General features: G+C 42.5%; 1 protein-coding gene across 2 annotated transcripts in view; it reads right to left on the bottom strand.

The window, feature by feature from the left end:
• amot (angiomotin) overlaps positions 1-24,169 on the bottom strand; it is a 79,044-nt gene that overhangs the window by 20,201 nt on the left and 34,674 nt on the right. For both annotated transcript variants that reach the window (XM_069539611.1, XM_069539612.1), the window contains exons 6-8: positions 23,970-24,115; positions 21,104-21,253; positions 20,098-20,294 (exon numbers count right to left, since the gene is read on the bottom strand). In XM_069539611.1, coding sequence (XP_069395712.1) covers positions 20,098-20,294; positions 21,104-21,253; positions 23,970-24,115 — 493 coding nt within the window. The remainder of the gene's footprint in view (positions 1-20,097; positions 20,295-21,103; positions 21,254-23,969; positions 24,116-24,169) is intronic.

The following is a 24,169-nucleotide window of genomic DNA, read 5'->3' as shown; positions in this document are numbered from 1 at the left end:
ATGAAACGATTTCAAAGTGGCAGTGACAAAAGAAAGAAGAAAAGGGAGGAGGAGAAGTTAAGGGAGAAATTACCTAAGCTTACAAAGTTTTTCCAATCAAAGAATTTGTCTGTGGAAAATGAAGACATATCTGATAATGTTTCAAGTGCTGCTGGGCTAAGTTTAGCTATTGCTAGCAGCAGCAGACACACAGCCACTTCAGCACCAACTAGCCCTGCCTGCCTTGCTTCTAAAAACGATGAGACATCATCGTGTACCACAGCTGCCCATATCCCTGACACTGACACCTGCACTGAAGACGCGCAGGATACTGCCATGGTCATCATCCCTGCTCAAGTGCAGCTGGATGATAGGGAGAGCAGTGATGTCAGCAATGTGAGTAACCCCAATGAGACAGTGATCAGTGAAGACCCAGCATTATGGCCTGAAATAATTACAGATAGGGAGAGAATTTAAATTGTTAGAACAGGACCAGTACAAACTCGAAACTTTAATTACCCCCAAAACACAGATAACCCGCCAAGGAGATTCACGATTGAAAACTTTGAAATGAAAATGAAAAACAGGGAACAAATTACAAGGAAGTGGCTCGTCTACTCGACCAGTGCTGATGCAGTTTATTGTTTTGCCTGTCGAATCTTTGGGAAAAGCAAAAACTCACTCAGTCTCAGCACCAATGGATTTCGTACATGGAAACATATCGGAGAACATCTCAGAACTCATGAGCGCAGCAGGGAGCACATAGATAATATGGAAAATTGGCACCAACTTGTGGCAAGATTGAAACTTAACACCACAATTGACTCCGTGAACCAAGAGCTGATAAATACGGAAATTACCCACTGGAAAATGGTGCTGAGGAGACTCTTTGCCATTGTATGCCATTTGGCTGAACGGAATTTAGCATTTCGTGGCCACACTGAACACCTGTATCAAACCAGAAATGGGAACTTCCTGGGTCAGGTTGAATTAATGGTCCAATTCGACCCAGTGATGAATGAACACTTGAGGAGAATCCAAAACCAAGAATGCAGAGATCATTACCTCAGCAAACAGATACAGAATGAGATAATATCTGTAATAGCACAAAAGACCACAGATGCTGTTGTATCTCTGTTAAAGAGAGCCAAGTACTTTGCTGTCATAATGGACTGTACACCAGACAACAGCCATACTGAACAGCTAACCCTTGTAATGCGCATTGTTAACTGTGCAGAAAATGTGGGTATTTCCATTGAGGAGCATTTTCTTGGTTTTGTTGATGTCCATGACACAACTGGGAAAGGACTGTATGAAACTTTCACGGACCAACTGACCAAATTTGATCTTGACATCTGTGACTGTCGTGGGCAGGCATACGACAATGGGAGCAACATGCAGGGTAAGCACCAGGATGTACAGAGGAGAGTGCTAGACACAAACAAGAAGGCCCTGTATGTGTCATGTGGGAGTCACAGTTTAAATTTGGTTATTTGTGATGCGGCACAGTCATCTAGACAGTCTGTGAACTTCTTTGGTCTCCTCCAGAGATTGTACAACTTGTTCAGTTCCTCTGTGCAACGGTGGGAGATTATGCAGAAACATGTACTGATGATGACTGTCAAAAGTCTGTCTTCAACCAGATGGGAGTGCAGAGTGGACAGTGTAAAAGCTCTCTGGTACCAAAGGCCTCAGTTTGTGAAAACCTTGGAGGCACTCATTGACCATGCCATGGCCAAAAGACCTACAGATTCTGAGACTGTGTCCAAGTGTGAAGCACTTTTGAAAGACATACAGACCTGGAGTTTCCTTGTGAGTGTTATTGTTTGGTATAACATTCTGTACCAAATAAATCACATCAGCAAACTCTTTCAGAGTCCAAAAATCTCAATAGAGACCCTGAAAAGAGAGATGGATGGACTTGGAGAAAGTCTGCAAGAGTACAGAGAAAGTGGGCTTAAATCAGCGCAGACAGATGCCAGGGAGATGGCAGAGGAATTAAAAATTGAGATGACACTCCCTGAACAGAGACAGCGAACAACTACTCAAAGAGGCCTGTATGAAGGAAGAGAGGAGACAAAGTTCATCCCCTGAAGAGCGTTTCTACAGGGACTTCTTTTTACCTCTCATTGATACAGCCCTTTGTAGCATCAGAAATCGATTTGCTCAGACAGAGACATATTTCGGTCTTTATGGATTTCTTTATTCACTGGAGAACATGAAAAAAGCAGTGCATGAAAGAACACTCGGCATTAGCTGCCAGAAGATGGAGGTGGAAACAGAGGATGTTGATGGTGCTGATTTGGAACTGGAGATACGGGCTGCAGTTAAAGCCTTTCCAGACTGCATCTCCTCCCCTTCAGAAATGCTTGATTACATATACAAGGAGAACTTACTGGATTGTTACCCCAACCTAAGCATTGCACTCCGATTACTTCTCACACTGCCTGTCACTGTTGCTTCTGGGGAAAGGAGTTTTTCTGCCTTGAAACTAATCAAGACATATCTGAGGTACACCATGGCTCAGGAGCGACTGTCAGGTCTGGCAGTAATATCCATTGAGCAAGATGTGAGGAGAAAGCTAGACATGGAAGATGTCATCACTGCATTTGCCAATGCTAAATCACGAAGAATCAGGATTTAATCCTGCACTCAACACTCACACACAGTAAGTGGCAGTTATAACTCCTTTCAATTCATGCCATTTTCATTAAAATGCTATACTGAATGCTAACTTATATGCTCCTTCTCTCTTTTAGTCTGCTTTTTCAGGTATTTGCTCGCCTCCTGTGCAGATTGAAGAATGGGGAGCTGCACCTCCTTTGCCCTCCGACTCCATCCCCACCTTGGCCCACTCTTTTCACCAAACCCCACATACAAAGACGGAAACACGTGTACAGACACTCACACACACACGCACTCACTCAGTCACATCCACTTGTCTCCCTTTCACTAACTCACTCACTCACTCATTCGTCTCCGTTTTTCTCACACACACACACACACAAACACTCACGTCTCCCTTTCACTCACACACACACACTCACTCTCACACATACAGACACACACACACACACAAACTCACTCACTCACATGTCTCCCTTTCTCTCACTCTCTCACACACTCACTGAAACACTCACTCACTCACTCACTCTCTCTCTCTCACACACACACACACACGCACATAGACAAAATAGATGTTAAAGTCAGCCGTTTTGCTGTAAAGTTAATCATTATGAAGTAAATAATTGTTTAGTTGTTTCTATTCACAATAAATGTCAGTTTCACATAACATGGCTCATTAAGTGTGTGTGTGTGTGTCTGGGTGGGTGTGGGGTTGTAGGGGATTGGTGCTTTTGTGGGTGGGATTGTTTGGTTTTTTTGGGGGGGGGGGGGGGGCTCAAAATTGTTCTTTGCCCAGGGCCTCCAATTAGCCAGAACCGCCCCTGCCCACCTGGAGCCACGTTCATGTTGGCACACGCACACTGGATACAAGCTATAGCCCAAGGGCACGCACTGTAGCATTGCTACTTCTGCTAGCGTCACTACTTCTTGTATTGGACATTTAAGCTAATAACATTCACTTTTAAGTCGAATTTGAATGTCAGGGCTTAGCCCCATATTCATATTCACAGCGCCCCCTAGTTGTTTTAATTTGCTCAGGAGAACATAAAGGAGTTTGTGATACCATACAATAAAACTTCTGAGTTTTCCTCAGGGGGCGTGTGCATGGCGTAGCCGCTAATTTTGGTGTCTCACCATGAAACTTAGAGTAGCTTACATGTTTTTGCTCTAATTACTATTAAACTTCATATGTGTGATAAAAGTCCCCCTAGAAGACATCTTTATGGCAATATACTGAAATAGTCACAGCACCCCCTAGCTGTGACAGGAAGTACCATATTTTATACTTTGGCATGCTACGCCTAGGTTTTTCAATTGATCCACCTCAAAATTGGTCATTCTACAATTATGCGAAATATTTGTGTAGCAGCAAGCATGCTGCAGACCTTATAAACATTATATAAGAATTTACATGTGCGCCTGCATTATGAAAGAGGTCATTCTATAGTTCACTTCAATTCAATTCAATTTTATACATTATCTCAGATTTTAAAAAAAAATGGGGTTCCCACAATAATAAGAAACTTCTAGCAGAACCAGACTCAGTGTGGGCAGCCATCTGCCTTGAAGCATGCAAGAGAGGGAGAAGATCTAATATAGAGTGCTAAGCAGTTCAACAAGTTTGGGGCAGCTATTGCAAAGGCTCTGGTTATGAGCCTAGTTTGAGGCACACCCAGGAGGAGCTGAGTGGCTGACCTCAGCTCTCTAGATGAATTGTGAACATGAAGAATTTCAGCTAGTTAGGGTGGTGCCCGTACATTAAGGGATTTAAAGACAAACCAAAACATTTTTAAAATCAGTCCTGTAATGAACAGTAAGCCAGTGGAGGGAGTGCAACACAGGTTTAATATGGTCCCTCTTTTTCTTTCTTGTCAGGAGGTGAGCAGCAGCGTTTTGGATGAGCTGCAGGTTTGGAATGGGTCACTGGTCTAAGCCCTCATACCAAGAATTACAGTTGTCAAGTTGAGATGTTATAAAAGCATGGATATCCCTCTCCAGATCTTTGGGGGGTGACATGGCTTTACCTTAGCTATAAGTCTCAACTTAAAGAAGCTAGACCTAACAACAGAGGAAATCTGCTTATCAAATTTAAAAACACTGTCAATATGAACTCCAAGACTCTTCACAGAGGAGTGAATATTAGGAGCTAGAGGGCCAAGGGTGCCCACATCAAGCAGTTCAGGGTGTCCAGACACAATGACCTCAGTCTTGCTTTCATTTAGGTTGAGGACTTTTAAGCCTATCCATGATTTAATGTCATTTAGACAATCAAGCAAGGGCTGCATTGAACTCCTCTTCCCTCTTCTCAATCTTTTTAAATACAAGGGCAAGTACATTTGTACGGCATCAACAAAACAGGCGAAAGAGCCATCATTTAAAAAATTGTTTTGAAAATTGACAAAATTGCAGCATAGAGCACAGAAAAGAAACTTGAGGGACACCACTTGTAGGTGGGACCATCGCGGAGGAATCATCATCAAGGTGGACAGAGAAACCCCTATCTGTTAGTTAGGACTGAAACCGCACTCAGGTATAAGAGCACCCGAATCATCAGTTAAATTCAGATTGTTCGAACTCTCAAAGAGCAGTTTCAGTGCTATGACAAGATTTAAAACTAGGGTGGAACTTTTCCTATACATTATGGTTGAGTAGAAATGTTTGCAGCTGCTGGAGAACTACTTTCTCCAGAACCTTAGACAAGAATGGCAGTTTAGAATTGAGCTTGAAATTAGAAAGAACAGAGGGGTCGAGATTTTCCTTTTTTTAACAAGGGTTGCACAAAGTATAATTATTGGAAATAGCAGTGTAGCAGTGCACATTCTGCACACTTTGACTATTGCATATCTCTAGAGGTAAATGCAAATATGTGTCTCATGGAGGTTAAGTTACTTAAATCAGAGCAGTGAAAACCCAGCCAAACACTTCTAATGTGGCTCTATTTAAACATGAGGAACACAGTCCATCTCTTTGGGTATTTGCACTCATGGCTTTCTGAGTCAGTAGTATTAAGTTAATCCCAGGGCAAAAGTATGATTCATAAATGCTGACGAATAGTTTCTGTGCGATCATTGTAGAAAAAAAGATATGCCATTCCAGTAAACGCAAGGCAATGACCAAAATCTTACATCTTTCTTTCATCCAGAGTAACACAATTATGTGATGTATCTTCATTGTTTGAGGTTCAATGATCTGTCTCAGGAAATAATTCTCAAGTCAAAGTTAAGGTGCCCTAATAAAGATAGCAGTTTGCGATTAGTAATGGACACTGTATCCAACAGACTTTTCATAACTTCTCAATGCAATCCAACATTTCCAGAGGTAGAGATGTTTGCTCTTTTAGGGGGCCAAGGTTTGTCTGGAGAGATAAGGACACCATGATTAAAACCTTTTTCAGATCGCTTATACATCTGGTTTGGACTAAGGATAATATGTCATCTAGTAGATAAAAAACGAAAAGAAATATGCTTCAACTGTATCTCACAAAGTGCTTCTGAAAAAAAATACAGTTTTATCCCTCCATCTAGGGGCTGCTGTGGCTGAGGGGGTAGATCAGTCCCTTAAGGTTGGCTGTAAGATCCCAGTCTTCCCATCTGCATGCCAAAGTGTACTTGGGCAAGATACTTAACCCTGCATTTCCCCTCATAGAAAAGTTTCTGCCCATAAAGGCACTGTATGAATGCGTGTGTGAATGGCAATGAACTAAACAGTAAGGTGCTTTGAGTGGTCATCAAGACTAGAAAAGCTCTATATACAGTAAATACAGACCATTACCATTTAACACCAAACACTGTGATGGATGAAGTGGTGACATTGAAGGCATCAGCCTTCTCTAACCATGTACTTTACTGGCTAGCTTGATGAAGTTATTGGCATTATCGACCATTACATAGAATAGGGAATATGGTTTGAGGTATGAGGCTCTTAATACATGGAGCACTATTAATATGTGGGGCTGACAAATCTTTAATTAGAGGTTTTTTTGGGGGGAAAAGATTTATACTACTAAAAATAAAGCTGTGGGCACTGCAGTTCCCAGAGTTCTTTGAGGCATGTCATTGGGGAAAACGCAGTGCTGATGAAGTGGCGGGAAGGTCCAGCAGTGGAAATCTGCGGAAAGTGGTCTGTGTGGATTTACAAAATCTGGAGGTGGACATCCATCTCACTGAGTGGGGATTAAATGTTCCCCAGAGCATCGTGGACCAGGTCTCCACTCAGATGGGTGGAGTTTGGAGCCTTGCTCTTTTAGCAGGGGTGCTAACATTAGCAGAAGCAGCAGTGTTAGCATCTACATCAGCAATTCTTTTCAATGTGCCTTTCCTTGGGATTAAGGAAAGAGTGGTGGGAGGAGCTGTGGCCTGACCCTGAACCTGGAGATTAGCAACTAAAAACTTGTACTGGAAAAATAACAAATTGTGGAAGGAAACTACATTTTGCGTTCTTGAGATATCCAGTTCAGGTGAATGAGATGGACAGTCATATGTACGTACATATGGACTGACGTACAGATGGAAGGACAACCCGAAAACACAATGCCTATGGCCACTGGCTGTCGCCAGCACAGAGGTGTGAAAATAGGCACAAATAATTACAAACACTGGGTCTTAAATTACAAGTAGAATTTATTCAAAATAGTAATATCACTTTACATCAATAATTTTAATCAATAAATATCTACTGTGCTAAGAGCACTACTAACACAAGCTACTATACTAATCACAGCACACATGCAGGCAAGACAAAAATGACATACAAGGTTACTTTGGAGAAGTCATCTCACCACATTCAATGTTGGTCGAATGATGTGGTTTGAACAAAGTGAGGTAAAGAAAAGGAAACAACGTGACCTAACACGTGGTCCTAGCCACAGAGTGGCGATGAGCAGACCACGTGGTTTATCATACTTTGCATTGTAAGCGCAGTCCGTGGCTGAGAGTTGGTGGGGGCTGGTATCTCATTATGGGGAAGTTGGTGAGGATGGTTTCCCCTTTGGCAGCGGTGGAGAAACAGCAAATTCAACAGAGATGAGGGAAATTGGTCCGTTTTCCTAAAAACTAAGTCTCTCATCCTTTTGCAGGAAAGATCTGCTGGTTTAGCGCCAAATATGCATTCAATCAGTGTATTTTACTCGGCCTGCGAGTAAAAGACCTGTGGCTTATGTCTTATTTAACAAAAGGGTGAAGTAAAATTTAAATTAAAATCAAACAAAGGTTTGCTCCTTTTATACGACTTGAAGCATTCTTGTAGTTATATCGGTGCAAGGGAAAAATCATGGAATTACAAAGCTGGCCTCTTTCTATCACCTAAATTACTTCATAGACAGCTCCTGGGGGGTTCTGTTGGCTCTCAGCCAGTGAGAGGCCAGAGTTTAAATTTAAACAAAATTTTACACCTGAGACGACAACAAAGGAAATTCTGGTACAATTCGAACAATGCTGTTTGAAACTCTGGCTCAGGCTTCTGGGGCCTCTCTATTGTTCTCGCCACATGGCTTGAGATCCCAACACCACTCTCTCACAATAGGTGGAAAGTTAGAGTCCAAAACCAATATTGTATCATGGAGTGTATGGCGTATAGCTCATATAGCTTATGAGATGTCACATTTAAGTCAATTATAGTCTTCACTCTGGATCTGCTGGACCGATAACTCTTCCCTCCTATCCTCATTAATGCCAAGCGTTTTATCTGTGTAGTATGAGTTGCTCATCCTTTCAATTGATAATTCACATATTCAGTCAATATTCAGGTTTTGCAAATATAAACAGATTTTTTAAAAATGTAAATCAGACGTTATTGCAGATGAACTGTGAAAAAATATTTATGTAAAATGAAGGTTAACACATTTATTTGAATAATAAAAAATATAATACAAACACTTGGCCTGTGCAAGTGGTAACAGCTATGCCTTCAATAGGCCCAGATGCTGAATCCAAATGGTGACCCCCCCCCCCCCACGCAGGGATGAGGAGGAGCAGAGGTGTGGCTAAAAATTTTCTATTTCTTTTAGCAACCATAATGAATACAAAAAATAACTCAACAGGGTCATCTTTAGTTGGGAGAAGAAAACATGAAGTGTTGTGCAGATGAAGCTGGTGCCATAGTGGATCATAGTGCTCTTCCTTTCAGAGAGTAGGAAAAGAGGGGAAGAAAACCTTTCAACCACACAGACACAACTATCCAGCATGCCATGGTCTCTGCAGCTCTTTGGGTACCACACCAGATATCATCACCACAATCCAAACTGTGACTGTAGAAAGAGAATAAAAAATAAATATGTGATATATAGTTCATGCAATGAAAAAAAGTTCACTATCAAGCAAGTTTTATGTAGTAATCATTGTTATGTCACATCTGTAAGACAATATGGATCAAAGGAGCAACACCTCAGATTATATAGATAATATCAAAATAAATGTTTGGCCTTTTAAAACAGACAATGTAATATCAGCTGTGTAAAGTCAAGCAGCCATGACTGGTACTTACAGGACGCTTCACAGATGACCTCAGCAAGAACTAATGTACTGAAAAAAATAAACATCTTTTAACAAAAATGTACAATGCAGTTTTATCTCAACTATGATATTCAAGGTGATAATTTCTGTCACACATCTGCACTGGGTGTAATTCAATGTAATTCCTTAACAAGCTAATAAAACTGGAGTTACAATAGTAATCATGGTAAAACGAGCCCTGTATCAAAATATTTGTGAAACACTGAGTAGCTACTATCACATGCACACTTACACATGCAGCTTATTAACATTTACTAAAATTACAATCAAGTGAGAACCAAACACACGACTCTTAACTTAAAAACACACTAAACTTACACACTGTAAATCACGGCTGAACGATATTAGGAATACATGCGAATTTTGCAATAATGTTGTTGAATGTTGCGATGATGATATAACTTGTTATAGATAAACAAATACTCAAGTATGCGTGTTAAATTCTTTCTTCTATGGGTTTGGTGCTAACATAGACACCATACAGTGAGTAGCCTATGCAGAAACTGAAAAAAATCCCATTCCAACAATATGGTTTTATTGAAAAATTCCACCTGGCTACGAAAGCTGGGACCACGGACAGCTCCACAGCCTGAGGGAGAAGGCGCACAGTTCGGCCATGGTGCTACCAAGTCCAGGGCAGACACCCAGTCTGCTTACAGTGATCAATTGGGTTCTTTTCATACATATTTGGATGGTAAACAAGTTTCACAGTTTGTCAGTGATTTACTGCTCCTCTCTTTGTCACTATCATTTGCACTACGCAATGTCAACCATGTCGAGCCAAACCTAGCGCCCTGCCACCTCCCCCAGGCCTCCATACATTGTCTAGCTTTACAAAATCTATTGTTTTTATCCATACTGAGTTTACACATATATCTTTAATTTATTATCTAGGGCAGTAAGGCTCCATCTGATTGGCCAAATATATTGACATACAGAGTGTGAAAGCGTGGCACATGGAACACTATTTATTGCAGTTCAAGCAGTCTTTTGCAATATGTATATCATGCATGTTGATATGGCGATGACAGTAAAGAGCTAGTTAAGTTAAGTAAAGTTAAGATATATTGTGCTCTTCCTGCTCCCCAGTCAGCGGTGAAGCTGACGCCTCCGGTCCCAGTGCTGAGGTTGGAGGGGAAGCCGAAACCTCCAGGTCCTGCTCCCCGGTCAGCGGAGAAGCTGACGCCTCCGGTTCCAGCGCTGAGGTCGGTGGGGAAGCCGAGACCTCCGGTTCTGGTGCCTAGGTCCGGCTCCCCGGTCAGCAAGGATGCTGAAGCTCCCAGTCCCCGCAGTTCTGGGTCGCCGGTCAGTGGTGAAGCTGACGCTCTCTGGCCCTGCGATCCCCGCAGCTCTGGGTCCCCGGTCGGCGGATAGGCCGACGCCTGCCGACCCTGCTTCGATGGGTAGGTCCCCCGGACGGCGGCACACTCCTGTTCCGGGGTCCAAGGTGCCCGTGCGGCGGCGCCCACCTTCCAGGCCACCAGAGAGACGCCGCATCCCACGACGCCCACCTGCTCGACCCCTGGAGCGCCTCAGTCAGTGGGCTGGGTTCCTCCCCTGGCCGGATGGAAGGGGGGGAGTAGTTCAGGCCGGATAGCTCCCGGACCTGAATCTGACGGTGGGGGTATGTGGAGGTGAAGGGGCTGGGAGAGCTCCTTCACCTGCACCACAGAGGATCAGTCAGCACAGGTGAGATCTTTTAGCTGATTGATCCTCATGCTTGAAAAGGAAACAGCAGAGCTGCCTTTGGGAATACACACTGGGGAAGAGACTGGGTGAAGCTAAAGGTCCAGCAGAAAGTGCTGGACCCTTTAAGTTAAGTGTTTTGTCAGTTCTGTTTGCATTAAATAAAAAGAAGTTGCTGAGCACCCAATGGTTGGACTGGTTCGTCTCGGGCTGTCGTGGTGGGAACCGCGTGGCATGGTCTACTGCCACAGTGAAATATTAGGGCACGTCAGAATGAGGAGCACAAGAGAAGAAAGAAATATAAAAAGGCAATAAAATAAAAATAAACATTTGATTTAATAAATGCTTAGTATGTACATTATATAAACCTTTTCTGGTTTGTATGAAATGTTCTAAGTAAAGTGCAGTGGTACAGGATGATTATAGGAGCAAGCAAAAACCTGTTTTATGCATAAGAAGAAAATGCTGTACATAAGAAGAACATTGTACATAAACACAAATGTGCAAAAAGTTATTTTCTGGTTATCTGATTTATATCATGATATATATCAATATCTAATGATATGAAAAAAGATTGTGATAAAAAAAAATTCCATATCGCCCAGCCCTAATTACACCTATGACTTTTTTCAGTAAGGTTAGTTACCACGTGTTCCAAGTTGAATTTACCAAACTCTTCTGAATAACAAATCACTTGTTTCAAACTGAAACACATGATTTGTTCATGATTCATGATTTGATCATTAGCAAAATCATTGCCCCTAGTAAAATCATCACTGAGGTGATGCTGATTCATAATGCCGTGTGATGTGATCTAAATATGTTTTCGATTTGCACTTTATCCAATATCCTGTCTGTCCTGTTTAATAAATGTTGACCCTGTGTGGCCCTCGACGTAGTCCCAGTTTTTAATTTTGGCTCTCTCTGTGATTGAGTTTGACACCACTGCTCTACATTGTACAATCACCAACCAAAAAGCAGAGGATGCCTGTTCAACAGAGGGTGTGGTGGTTTAGGAGGCAGAGGCAGTCAACACATTGAATATGAGATATTCAAATGTTAAAAGAAATTTTAAAAATTTCTACAAGGAATATTCCACCACAATACACGTATGTAAGTATGGTTGAATGTCTACTCCGGTGGCAGACTAGTAGAATTGAATTAAAACTTTTGGCTTGACTGAAAATTGAGGATATTTACTTAAGTAAATAGTAAAAAGCAGAAAAAGGGCAAAAAAAGGTGGACGAAGCAGGCCCCAACGAAGCCTCGGGCTGAACAACAGATTCTGCCCCGAAGACGAATAACAACAAACAGACAGAAAATAGCCAAAAAACACAGGACTGTGCAGCTCATTATTGCCATGCTTTTGAGGACATAATGCAGAAAGTCATGTCTGCCACGGACTTATCATTTTACAACCAACAAATCCGAATGTTCAGAGACTTCCCACACAAAGTGATCAGACACAGAGTGGCATTTACCCAGTGAGGAAGATGCTTGTGACAGACCAGTGGTCTCATTTATGAATAGGGGGGCACTGATATCGATACCAGTATCGGGTGTCTGTCCGAAACTGTGCTCATGTACTCCTAATCATAATCAAACTACTCCGATACAACCGCACCTGATACCACTTTACGGCAACATGACATCAACCTGTCATCAGTTGAGCAGGTAGCCGGAGGAGGTGCAATGTCAGCTGTTTGGAGCTATTTTAAGATTAGTGATGGTGACAAAAGTAAAGTAGACTGCAAACTATGCTCTGATAAATTGTCAAGTGGAGGGGTGAAAAGTAGCTCCTTTAACACAAGCAATTTGATAAAGCATCTCAATAACCAACACAACGCAGAGTTCAAAGAGTTTACTAATGCTAGCAGCGGCAAACAGCAACAACCAACTTTGCAGCAAATGCTGGAGAAGCGAGAGAAAATGTCCAGAGACAAACCACAAGCAGTAATACTAACAGAAGCTCTTACCCAGTTCATTGCTCTTGATGACCAGCCGTTGTCAATTGTAGATAATACGGGATTCCGCCACCTTCTCAGTGTACTGGAGCCGAAGTATGAGATTACCAGCCGTCACCACATCACAGAAACCGTATTACCAAAGCTACATGACTTTGTGAAAAAGCACGTCAACAGCCTGTTGCAGGACATTTCGGCCTTCAGCTTCACCACTGATATTTGGACTAGCAGTGTCAGCCCATTGTCTCTCATCAGTTTAACTGTGCAGTGGATTGGTGAAGATTTTACTCTCCACAGAGTCACTCTACAAGCTAAACAGTTTTGGGATTCGCACACTAGCCAAGCCATAGCAGGTGCGTTTGAGGACATGTTTCAGACGTGGGGCATTCAGAAAAGTTCTGTTGACGTTGTGCGGGACAAAGCCAAAAACATGATCAAGTGAGTGATGCTGGACCTAGCCTGCCGTGTGTCGCCCACACCCTTCAGCTGGCTGTTAACGAGGTGCTTCTGGCTCAGAGAAGTGTAGCCGATGCGGTGGCAGTGAAATGTAAAATAGTTGGACATTTTAAACATTCTGCCTTAACATGCTTATAAGAAGACACCAGCAAGACGTGCAGACCCGCTGGAACAGCATGTACTACATGCTACAGTCTCTATATATATTATATTTGGGTCCGAATATGAGCTCCCCGACAATCTCACCGCTCCCCAGTGGGCACTACTGCAGCTAAAATATTATTTTTTCTATTTTAGGTATAAAGATTGTTTTTTTCTCCAAGATCAACACTGCTACAGAGGAAAATAGAGGGTGATGCTGGAGCTGCAGAAGGTGTCTGGAGGACAGGCAGACAAGCAGGAGGATCTGGGGTAACCACCTACCAGAAAGCTATGCAAGGTCCAGGCCAGCAGCAGTTTAGACAGTGTGTTTGATTAGATACCAGATGAGCAGGCATCACCAACACTGAGCAGTGCACCAGTGGGTGCTGCTATTCAGTTAGAGACATACCTTGGAGAGACCACAATATCTCGGGAAGACAAACCACTGCAGTACTGGGGGGTTAACATAGTGCGGTTTCCCACTCTTGCCCAAATGTCAACTATACCTCTCGGAACCATGCAGTAGTGTGGAAAGTGAAAGGCTGTTAAGCTCAGTGTTGCATATTGTCGATGAAAACAAAAACAGGCTTGTCAGCTGATAATGCAGAGAAGCTTCTTTTCATCAAAAAAAATTTGCCTCTCACTTTTCCAAAAATTTAGGAAACTTAGTCCTCACAGACAGCATTTCAGTTGTTCTGCTACATTCAGGAGTTGTATGTTGTGTGGTACTTAAATCCACTGAATGCGTTACAGGTTATATTTATGTGTAAAATGTGTGGCAGTGCTATGTTTGTTCAGGAAAACAAGGTTAATTCAGGCTTAGTCCTCAAAGACAGCACTATGATTTCACTTGTTCTGCAACAATTTTAGGTTGTGTCGTACTGAAATCCACTGAAGGTGTTAAAGGTTACATTAAGTGAAATGTCTGGCAGTGCCATTTGTTACAGTGAGAAAGTAACATCTCATTAAAATAAATATGTTTTCAAAGTCATTGTTAGAATTTTAATGGTGACTTCCGGCTTAGTGACTGATGGAGTTAGACGTGCCTTCAGGAGCTCCTGTGAAACTCTCTTAAATTAACATATAGGGCTTTTTTGCGAACTTTTTATTATTACATTTTGACTCCACAAGCTCATTGTGACTGCAATACATGCCGATATGCCTCCAAAAATACAAACAACTCGGCAGCTACACTAACGAGGCCTACCCCCCCGGCTGCACCCCCGGGAAGTGGTGCGGCCACCCCGCCACGGAGTGCACCCGCTAAGACCCCCCCCTCCAGAGGAAGCTACCGCCGTCCCGAGCATGAATTCTGCGGGCTTCATTTCATTTTTCATTTTTAAGACGGAATTGAAGACGGCAATGACAGATAACTTTGCTCAGGTGTAGTCCGAGCTGCAGAGTGTGAAGATGGAGCTAAATGCTAATATGGTGGCTGTCCGGTCTGAGGTGGATGTACTTAAGGTAACTGTGATTGACATGGAGGGCTCGCTGTTGTCATGCACTGATTATGTTGTTTCTCTTAAAGTAAAGTGGACAAACTTTTGGTTCAAGTTGTTACTCTTGACATCAGATTTGGAGGAGAGGTCTCGCCGTAACAACATCAGGATAATAGGACTAACTGAGGAGCACGGCATGGTCGACGCGTCCACAGTTTCCACACTGCTGAAAGACTTAAGAAAAGAGCCAGTTGTGGACTGTGCGCATCGATCCCTACAACGATATACTGTATATATAATATATGCCGATATCCTACGACATGCCAGAACCCAGGACTCAACGATCTCCTTTTTCCCGGACTTCACCACACACACAGTCAAAGCCTGTGCAGCCTTCAATGACATCCAACGCCAGCTCAGGGACATTCCCGACATAAGGTTTGGGCTGTTACATTCAGCACGCCTCCGGATCACCAGAGGGAATGTCACAAGGGAATTTATATCACCTGAGGACGCCGCAGCTTTTGTGAAAACACTCAAGTAGAATTGGGTTTGTTACTGCATAGTTGTTGAAGCACAGGTTTGAGTGTAGGGGCCACTGCGTGAAGTTACTTTAAAAAATTTTGAATAACATACCATTACTGTAGACATGTTCAGTTAATTTTGATATAAATGGCACCATAACTCCTATTGTTCTAATAAGCAGTCAACATGCATATGTATGCACAGATTTCCTAGACGGTTCTGAGTCTTGTGTTGTTTAATACGTAGGCCCTATCTTTAGCTATACATTTTTTATCTTCTAAATGTTTCTGGGAGCTCCAGTCAAGTTGGAGCGAGGTGAAGATGACTCTTTGGTCCAAAGACTTGAGTTTGTTCTTTTGGTTCATGACTCCTTGTGGAGTTAGCACTGGTATGCTATCATTTGGGGATGGGATAGTGGTAGGTGCTCTGGGGGGAGGGTGTGGGATCTGGGGTGAGTTCGATAAGTCCATTTTTATTTTTATTGGTTTTTCTTTTTCTCCCTTGTCCCTGGAGTGTGGGGTTGGGAACCTGGTTGCCTCCTATTTTAATTCACATTCCGTATGGCTTCAAGCTCAAACATAAGATTTATCAGTTGGAATATTAAAGGTCTAGGGGGTGCTGTCAAGCGGTGTAGGGTGTTCTCCCATTTGAAATTTGTTGTGTTTTTGCAGGAAACCCACATGAGGAGCAAAGATCTAGTCAGACTGAAATGTCCCTGGGTTGCTGAGGTATTCAATTCTAGTTTCAAGTCGAAGGCCAGGGGGGTTGCCATTTTGATCTGTAAATCTGTCCCATTGAACCTGACTAATTTCATTTCTTCCTGTCAATAAACTGGCGATGCAACTCTCCCAGTCAGACATCCCTTTCAAATTGAGTCCATCCGGATTTAGGTATCTTGAGGTTAACATAGCCAGGTCCTTCAAATTTCTTTACTCTGAAAATTTCTCGCCCCTTTTAGCTGAGATTAAGGCAGACTTTCAAAAATGGAGTTCCCTTCCTCTCTCCTTGATTGGGAGAATAAATACTGTCAAGATGAGTGTTCTGCCAAAATTTCTATTTCTTTTTCAATGTTTGCCTATATTTTTACCCAAAAGTTTTTTTTAAAGAGTTGACTCGATTATTTGTCATTTTTTATGGAATGGCAAGATACCTAGAGTTAGACAAAAAAAATTTTCAATTCTATTACAAACAGCTTAAATTATACTCTGGTCTAAGTCAATTGATGTACCTTGGTATCAGCTGGAAGCACAGTTGTGTCCCCCAGTCTCTCTTTCTGCTTTATTGACCGGCCCAGTGACTGCTAACCCCTCTGGACTTACCTGCAACCCTATGGTTATTGCCACACTCAAGATATGGTTTCAATTTAGGAAACAGTTTAAATTTACTGCTCCCACAGCTTTAACCCCATTGTTAAAGAATCCTGTGTTTAAACCCACGTTTACTGATTCCACTTTCTCCTTATGGCATGATAAGGGACTGAAATGTTTTGAAGATTTCTTATTTCCCAACTTCCCTCACCTTCCTACTAAGCTGCCATGGTGTGAACAGTATTTATATATTTAGAGCCATCAAACTGTTACTTCACACTGTGGATCCTAACCTTCACTCTGGAATATTATTTGGAAATAGAAGTATGAAAGTGAGTAGTTTTTCTTTATTTTTGTGAGTGATCTCCAGCGCGCTCTGTGCACAGTCACGTTCACTGCGGCAATTGTACACACTCTTCCTTGATGATACACAGACAGTGAAGATATTATCAAAAATATTAAAGACTTGGCTCTGCAACTCTACTGTTTAATGGTATCTGAACATAATTTGCTGTAAGTTGTTTTATATCTTTTGCACTTGAAGGTTCTTATGGAACAGTTTTGTCGCGCGAGCACAAGTAAAGCTGTTGGTTTTAATGTTAATGATGAAGTGGATCAATAATATGCTTCAGTTCACAAAATGTTTGACGCACGAGTCAGAGTTTGCGTGGAAATGCAAAAATTTTCCCGTCAAGTCTGATTTTTTAAAATCCCAGCGTTTGCATGAAGAGTGGCATATAGACATTTCAGGCCCCATTTTGTGCATAAGCAATGTTTATAAATAGACGCCTGGAATAAGATTTGGACTTATATATCCAGCCAAGTTGAGAGTATCATATGACGAAACAGAGAGGTTCTTCATGGACCCAGACGACGGCGGTAGCTTCCTCTGGAGGGGGGGGTCTTAGCGGGTGCACTCCGTGGCGGGGTGGCCGCACCACTTCCCGGGGGTGCAGCCAGGGGGGTAGGCCTCGTTAGTGTAGCTGCCGAGTTGTTTGTATTTTTGGAGGCATATCGGCATGTATTGCAGTCACAATGAGGTTGTGGAGTCAAAATGTAATAATAAAAAGTTCGCAAAAAAGCCCTATATGTTAATTTAAGAGAGTTTCACAGGAGCTCCCGAAGGCACGTCTAACTCCATCAGTCACTAAGCCGGAAGTCACCATTACAATTCTAACAATGACTTTGAAAACATATTTATTTTAATGAGATGTTACTTTCTCACTGTAACAAATGGCACTGCCAGACATTTCATTTAATGTAACCTTTAACACCTTCAGTGGATTTCAGTACGACACAACCTACAATTGTTGCAGAACAAGTGAAATCATAGTGCTGTCTTTGACAATGCATTTAGTTAAAAGGATGTGTGTTTACATTTTCTAGGACAGCCGGGCCTTCATCATTTGTGCCTATGCATGGTCTGAGGAAGTGCTAATGAGGCCCAATGTGTCCCACACTTTGGGAGATCTTCAAAGCATATATAATAGGATGTGTTATCTCCTTTAAATCTGCACAGAAGAAGTGTATCATTGTGAAATGAGTGCAAATAGAAGAACAGAAAAAGAAATTTGATGCAGAAAATGCGACTCAGCCATTCATAGGGCTACATAATAAAATTTAAGCATAATCAGATACTTTCTGATAAAATTCAAAAGCATTTACATTAACCAAACAAACTTACCTTAAAGTAAACTAGAATTGTTGGCAAGACAGCTGTGCAAATAGGAAAATGATAGGACCATTCACACAGTGGATACCAAATCTGGCACCCAAGTTTCATTACAAGAGGATATTAACAATACATTCCGCAATACTACAAAAAGCTGTACACTGCACAAATCCACACAACACCTGAAGTTATGGACAATTTATCAGAGCCTTACGTACTGAAGATGTATAAGGAGGCTTTGAGACAGGCAAGCTACTAGTGACTTAAAAAGAAACTACGATTATATTCCCCCAAAAAAGGAAAGGAATTCATTCAGGTGGGATCATATAGACCAGTGTCACTACCAAATACAAATCAGAAAATCCTGGCCAAGTCCCTAGCCAGGAGACTAATCCTATTATGACTCAGCTAATTCATCCGGATCTGACAGGATTAATACCAAACAGACATTAATTTCACAATCTCTTGTGAAGAATTGTGAAGCTTATCAATGATCCCAGAACCACAGGGAAAAGTAACAGCGCACACATAGACTCCGCTGCTGTGTCTCTGTCTCTCCCTCTCTCAGCCGAAGTCTCATGACTCGCAACAGTTTAAAAGTTAATTTGTTTGTCGCCACAATATCAACACTGATCATCACATAATGATCAATACTTTTATTAATGAGTTAAATCTTCATTCAGAGCAGCACGCACATTCATCAGCCATCAAGCTTGCTCTTTTCCCCCCTCTCTCTCTCTTCCTCTCTCTCCCACACAAATACAAACAGTGTGTCAGACACATAAACATAAACATCGGACACATAAACTCAGTCTGAGTAAAAACAACAGACTTTAAAAACTTAGTAAATGTATGTGAAGCTGGAAGAGATGGTGGTGTCTCAGTTTGGTTTGAAGCAGTTGGTGCAGCACACAGCGTGAATGACAGAGACACAAGAGAGGATGCAAATTAGTGACAGAGCCACTAAAAACTGTTAAAAAAAAATACTTCAAATTCCAAACATGAATTAAAAGACTTCACATTAACACTGTAAGTGGATATAGTGGAGCTGCGGCTCACTGGTGTTCTCCCCGACTTGGTGGCGCTGTGGCCGGGCTATGCACCTTCTGCCGGGTGTGGAGCTGTCTCTGCGTCCGTAGCCAGGGACTGTTTAATCTTTATTTTTTGCAAGTCATATCGTCATCCCAATATTAAACAACGATATCACCTATCGCATGTTTACCTAATATTGTACAGCCCTAATGCAATGGTTTCATGGATTTATTGCTGAGAACATCGCCACATACCTGAGTTCTTCCTCCATCCCGGTCCAACTGAATCCAAATTGGAGGAAACTCACGTCATATCTCCTAAGTGTTTTGCACCGTTTGCTGTTAGCAGGTGCTGTGGAGACTTCACTGGTGCTGCTAAAATAGCTACTAGCACTTGCGCTCGGTTTACTGTTGGCGGCCACTTCACTTTCAACACGGCTGCTTGAAATATTCTGCTCCTACTACGGCATTTTCTTCCAAATAGTTCCCATTTGGAGCCACGATTTTGAACCATCCATTTTATAATAATATTATAATAATTTTTAGATTATTCCGCGTACCACTAGAGGGAGCTCACATACCAACAGTGGTACCATAGTTTGAGAACCACTGCTATAGGTTGTTTTATTTGGCATAAGATCTGAAAGAAAATCTTTGGTATCATCAAATTCTGATTGGGAACAAATATATTCATACAACTGCCTCTTCGATAAGGGCCACTGTCACACAACATTTAAGGTCAATAACTCTAATTCAAATGTACCTCTGAGTGGCAACAGAGGCAGCGGCGTCCAATGCAAACTGCCTCATCACACTCTCCTCCAAGTATTTCTGCTCCCACTTGGTCATGTCAGCCTCCAGAGCCAGGATCCGCTCCTCCTTCTCCCTTAGGTGTTCCATCAGCACTGTGGCATTGTACTCAGATGGGACCCCACCACTGCTTTGAGAGGCTCCCTGACGCTGGGAGGGACAAAGGAATGAATAAGGGAGACAAAAAAAGAATAAAACTTTCATTTGTGAGTTCCCAATAAAATATGTTGATGTTGTAACCCCCATAAACAGTTAACCAGTCAAATTAAATGGGAGGATGAAAGTTGTAGTTTTCCTAAATGAGGGTAAAGGGCTTGCAGGAAGAGTCTGTAGTTGGTAGAGGGAAAATGAAAAGATAGGATGGGAAAGAGAAGGGACAAGCAAAAAAAAAACAGTGTAGCATGTCTGCAAGCTTTCTGAAACATAAAAGGTAAAGCTTTTGTATACCTGTCAGGATTGCCTACATTTTTTCCACATCTGAGGTGCACAAAGACCCACCCTCAGAGTCAAGGTAGGAGTGGGCGTTTTCCATTCTTTGTGGGGATACTAATGCTTAAAAGGAGGTGAGTAAATTTAATCAAACACTCCACTATTCTAGTCTTGATAACCTTCAAAGCGCTTTACATTTCACATATTCATGCACACATTCATACAGCGCAACTATGTGCAGTACTCTCTCCATCGTACATCAAAAATCTGTCCGAGAGAGACTGGGTTTGAACTGCTGATCTTCTGGTTAGTCTGCAACTTGCTCTACCTCCTGAACCACAGCCTCCCACACTGTATTCTGATTAAAAACAGACAAATAGTCTGCTTTGTTATAAAATGTGTTGAAATCTGACAGTATTTGTTGTTAAGAGCAGATTTATACTGCATGACAAGAATATCCTTTTCATGATAGTGAGTGAGATAGTGAGAGTGATAGTCTGTATGATAAGCTGTTAGCACAGTCATGTTACCTGCTGCATGCGCAATGACTCCAGCTCTCTTTCCAGTCTTGTACGGAGACGATGCTCGAGTTGTTCCCTCTTTTCACAGGCTGCCTGAAGCTGAGCTAAGGCTTGTTGCATCCTCTCCACTTTCTCCACGTAAACCTGCTTTTTTTTCAGCTACATACACACACACACAAACACACACACATGCACACACAAATATTTAGAGTTAAAAAAAGGCTTTCTGGAGTTCAATATAAATCACGCCCTCACGTGTCCTCACTGAAGACACCTCTACACAGGCCTTTAAGGCAGATGACGTGTGATGTGTATGTGAAGTCTCACCCGCACGTATATCGATACTGTAATTCTTCAGTTCTTATGTGTGGCTAAATTTTAGTTATATATTCCAACTATGAGCTTGTGCCCTAACCCTAACCAAGGGAGGAAGAAGTCTTCTGTTTGCCCATTTCCTCAGGGGTGCGGCTTCTCCTTGCATGAAAGGGACCAGCACAAAACGTGTCCCGCATGCCTGAGCATTATCCATGCTGAAAGAGCATTGACCGATCCTGATGCGTGTGTTCCTTTCTTATTGAAATATGTGTATATTTTCCGTCCCTGTTCAAGTATCTTCTTGTAGATACTATAGGCCTCACTCGTTCACAACAGTACCGTAACCTTTCCTCTCTTATGTATCTCAGCTGTTCCACACATACCCAACACCTTGTCACAGGGGGCCTCTGGAACTGCCAGTCAGCTACCCGCGAGACGGAGTGCATCTCTGGCTTTGTTACCCAGCAATCACTTGACTTCCCTGCTCTTTTGGATCACACCAGCCAATACATCCACCTCTACTGCTCTCTCCTCAGCCTACTCTAATACCCACACAACCAGACCCACTGGCAGAGGTGGTTGTACAGGTCTACTCATCACCCAAAATGGAGTTTCTCTCTCTACCTGCTACCACATTTTACTCCACTATTTTCCGAAAGTCATTCTGTAACCTCATACCTCATCTGGTACAATTAAACATTGTTATCTCTACCGTCCACCAGGTCCTTTGAGAGAAGTATTGGAGGAATTAGACGTACTTGTCTCGAACATCCCAGAAAATGGCCCTCCACTCTTCTTGGCGACTGCAGCATTCAGACAGAAAAGTCGTCTGACTCACTACTTTTACTTTCTTCTTTTGCTCTCTCGCATTACTCCTTCCCCACCTACACACAAAGCTGACAATCATATTAATTTTATACAGAAACTGCTCTACCTCGAAATTACTATGACCCTGCTTCATGTCTCCGATTACTTCTTCATCTCTTACTCTCTGCCACTCTCACAATCTGACAACCCTATCAATTCAACAAACTCTGCACCTTTCGGTTGCAACATTAGCTTCCCCTCGCCCTCCTCTCTGGCCTCATCTGTTTTATCAGCCCTCACTTCATCTGACTCACGCATCCTAACTCTGCCACAGACACTCTCCTCTCAACTGTCCTCCTCTCTAGATTCTCTCTGTCCTCTTACTTGCAGACAAGTAAGAGATGCGCAAGATGCCCAAGTCCTCCCCAGCTGTGGTTATCTGACTCAGTGTGCACCCATGGAGCCACTACGAGAGCATCAGAAAGGAATGATGATAATGATGAAAATCAAAATAACCTGATGACCTGCTCACATATCAATCTCTTCTCTCCTCCTTCTCTGCCTCTATTTCTGCAGCCAAAAGCTCCTTTTAATCAAACATTTTCCAACCCCAAAAACTCTTCTTCATCCTTTCCAACCTCCTTGACCCACCCATTCCCCCTCCTCTTTCTGTCCTTCTAACAAGTCACTTTGTCAACTATTTTACAAAAAAGATAAATGACATACACTCCTCATTCTCCAACCCATCCTCTGAAATTACCTTTTCATCAACTTCATCTTCATCCCCTTCTCTTTCCTCTTTCAGCCCTGTCTCCCAATCAAGTTCTTAACCTGGTAACTTCTGCCTGCCTAAACACCTGCCCCCTTGAGTCTCTCATTTTCCAGTCTATTGCTCCCGACCTTCTTCCTTTTCTCACCCATCTTATTAACACTTCCCTGTCAACTGGCTGTTTCCCTAACTCTACAAAGCTCTCGAGCGAGCTATCTCTAATCAACTCTCCTCCTATCTTCAGCAGAACAACCATCTTGATCCTCACCAGTCCAGTTTCAAGGCAAGTCACCCAACTGAGACAGCCCTCCTTGCTGTCTCTGGGCAACTTCACACTGTTAGAGCAGCCTCTCTCTCCTCTGTGGTCATCCTTTTGGACCTTTCTGCTGCATTTGAAACAGTGAACCACCAGATACTTAATTCCTCCCTTCAGGATCTGGGTTTCTCAGGCTCTGCACTCTCCCTGCTCTCATCTTAAAGACTGTACCTACCAGGTTACTTGGAGAGGATCTGTGTCAGAACCTTGTCCACTCACTACTGGGGTCCCTCAAAGTTCCATCCTGGGTCCCCTCCTTTCCTCTCTGTACACCAACCCTCTCGGCTCTGTCATTCACTCACATGGCTTTTCCTACCACAGCAACACAGATGACACCCAACTTATCCTCTCTTCTACCCAATCTGAAACACAGGTTGCAGCACATGTCTCTGCTTGTCTGACTGACATCTCTCAGTGGATGTCAGCACACCACCTGAAAATCAACCTGATAAGAAAACACAACTCTTTTTTAAGAAAACACAATGTTGATAATCGTTTGAGAGTATGTGTTTTTGGTATTTTGACTCTGTGAAGTTGATTGTTGCTTGGTTGTTTGTTCTCGGCAACACCTAGGTCCTTTATCTACCTTCTTTATAGATCATGATGTCCTGGCTCTGATAAAGTTGACAACAAGCATAACCTGTAGAATAAACAGATGAAGCTCTTACCTCCTCCTCCAACTTGACTACCTTGGCCTGAGCATTGTTTAGTGCCTGGTCTCTGATCTCAATGTGTCTCCTTTGGTCTTCAGTGGTGGAGCGCAGCGAGTTCAGCTCCATCTCAAGCTTTTCCTTCTCACGAAGTGTTTCTTTATCTGAACACACAAAAAAACATTAAATCATGCTCGAACCAGACTTTCCTGCATATT

This window comes from Paralichthys olivaceus, chromosome 15 (assembly GCF_024713975.1).
Source record: "Paralichthys olivaceus isolate ysfri-2021 chromosome 15, ASM2471397v2, whole genome shotgun sequence".
In the NCBI taxonomy this organism is placed as follows: Eukaryota; Metazoa; Chordata; class Actinopteri; order Pleuronectiformes; family Paralichthyidae; genus Paralichthys; species Paralichthys olivaceus.
Note: the sequence above shows the minus strand (reverse complement) of the source record. Positions and strands in the feature narration are given on the sequence as shown.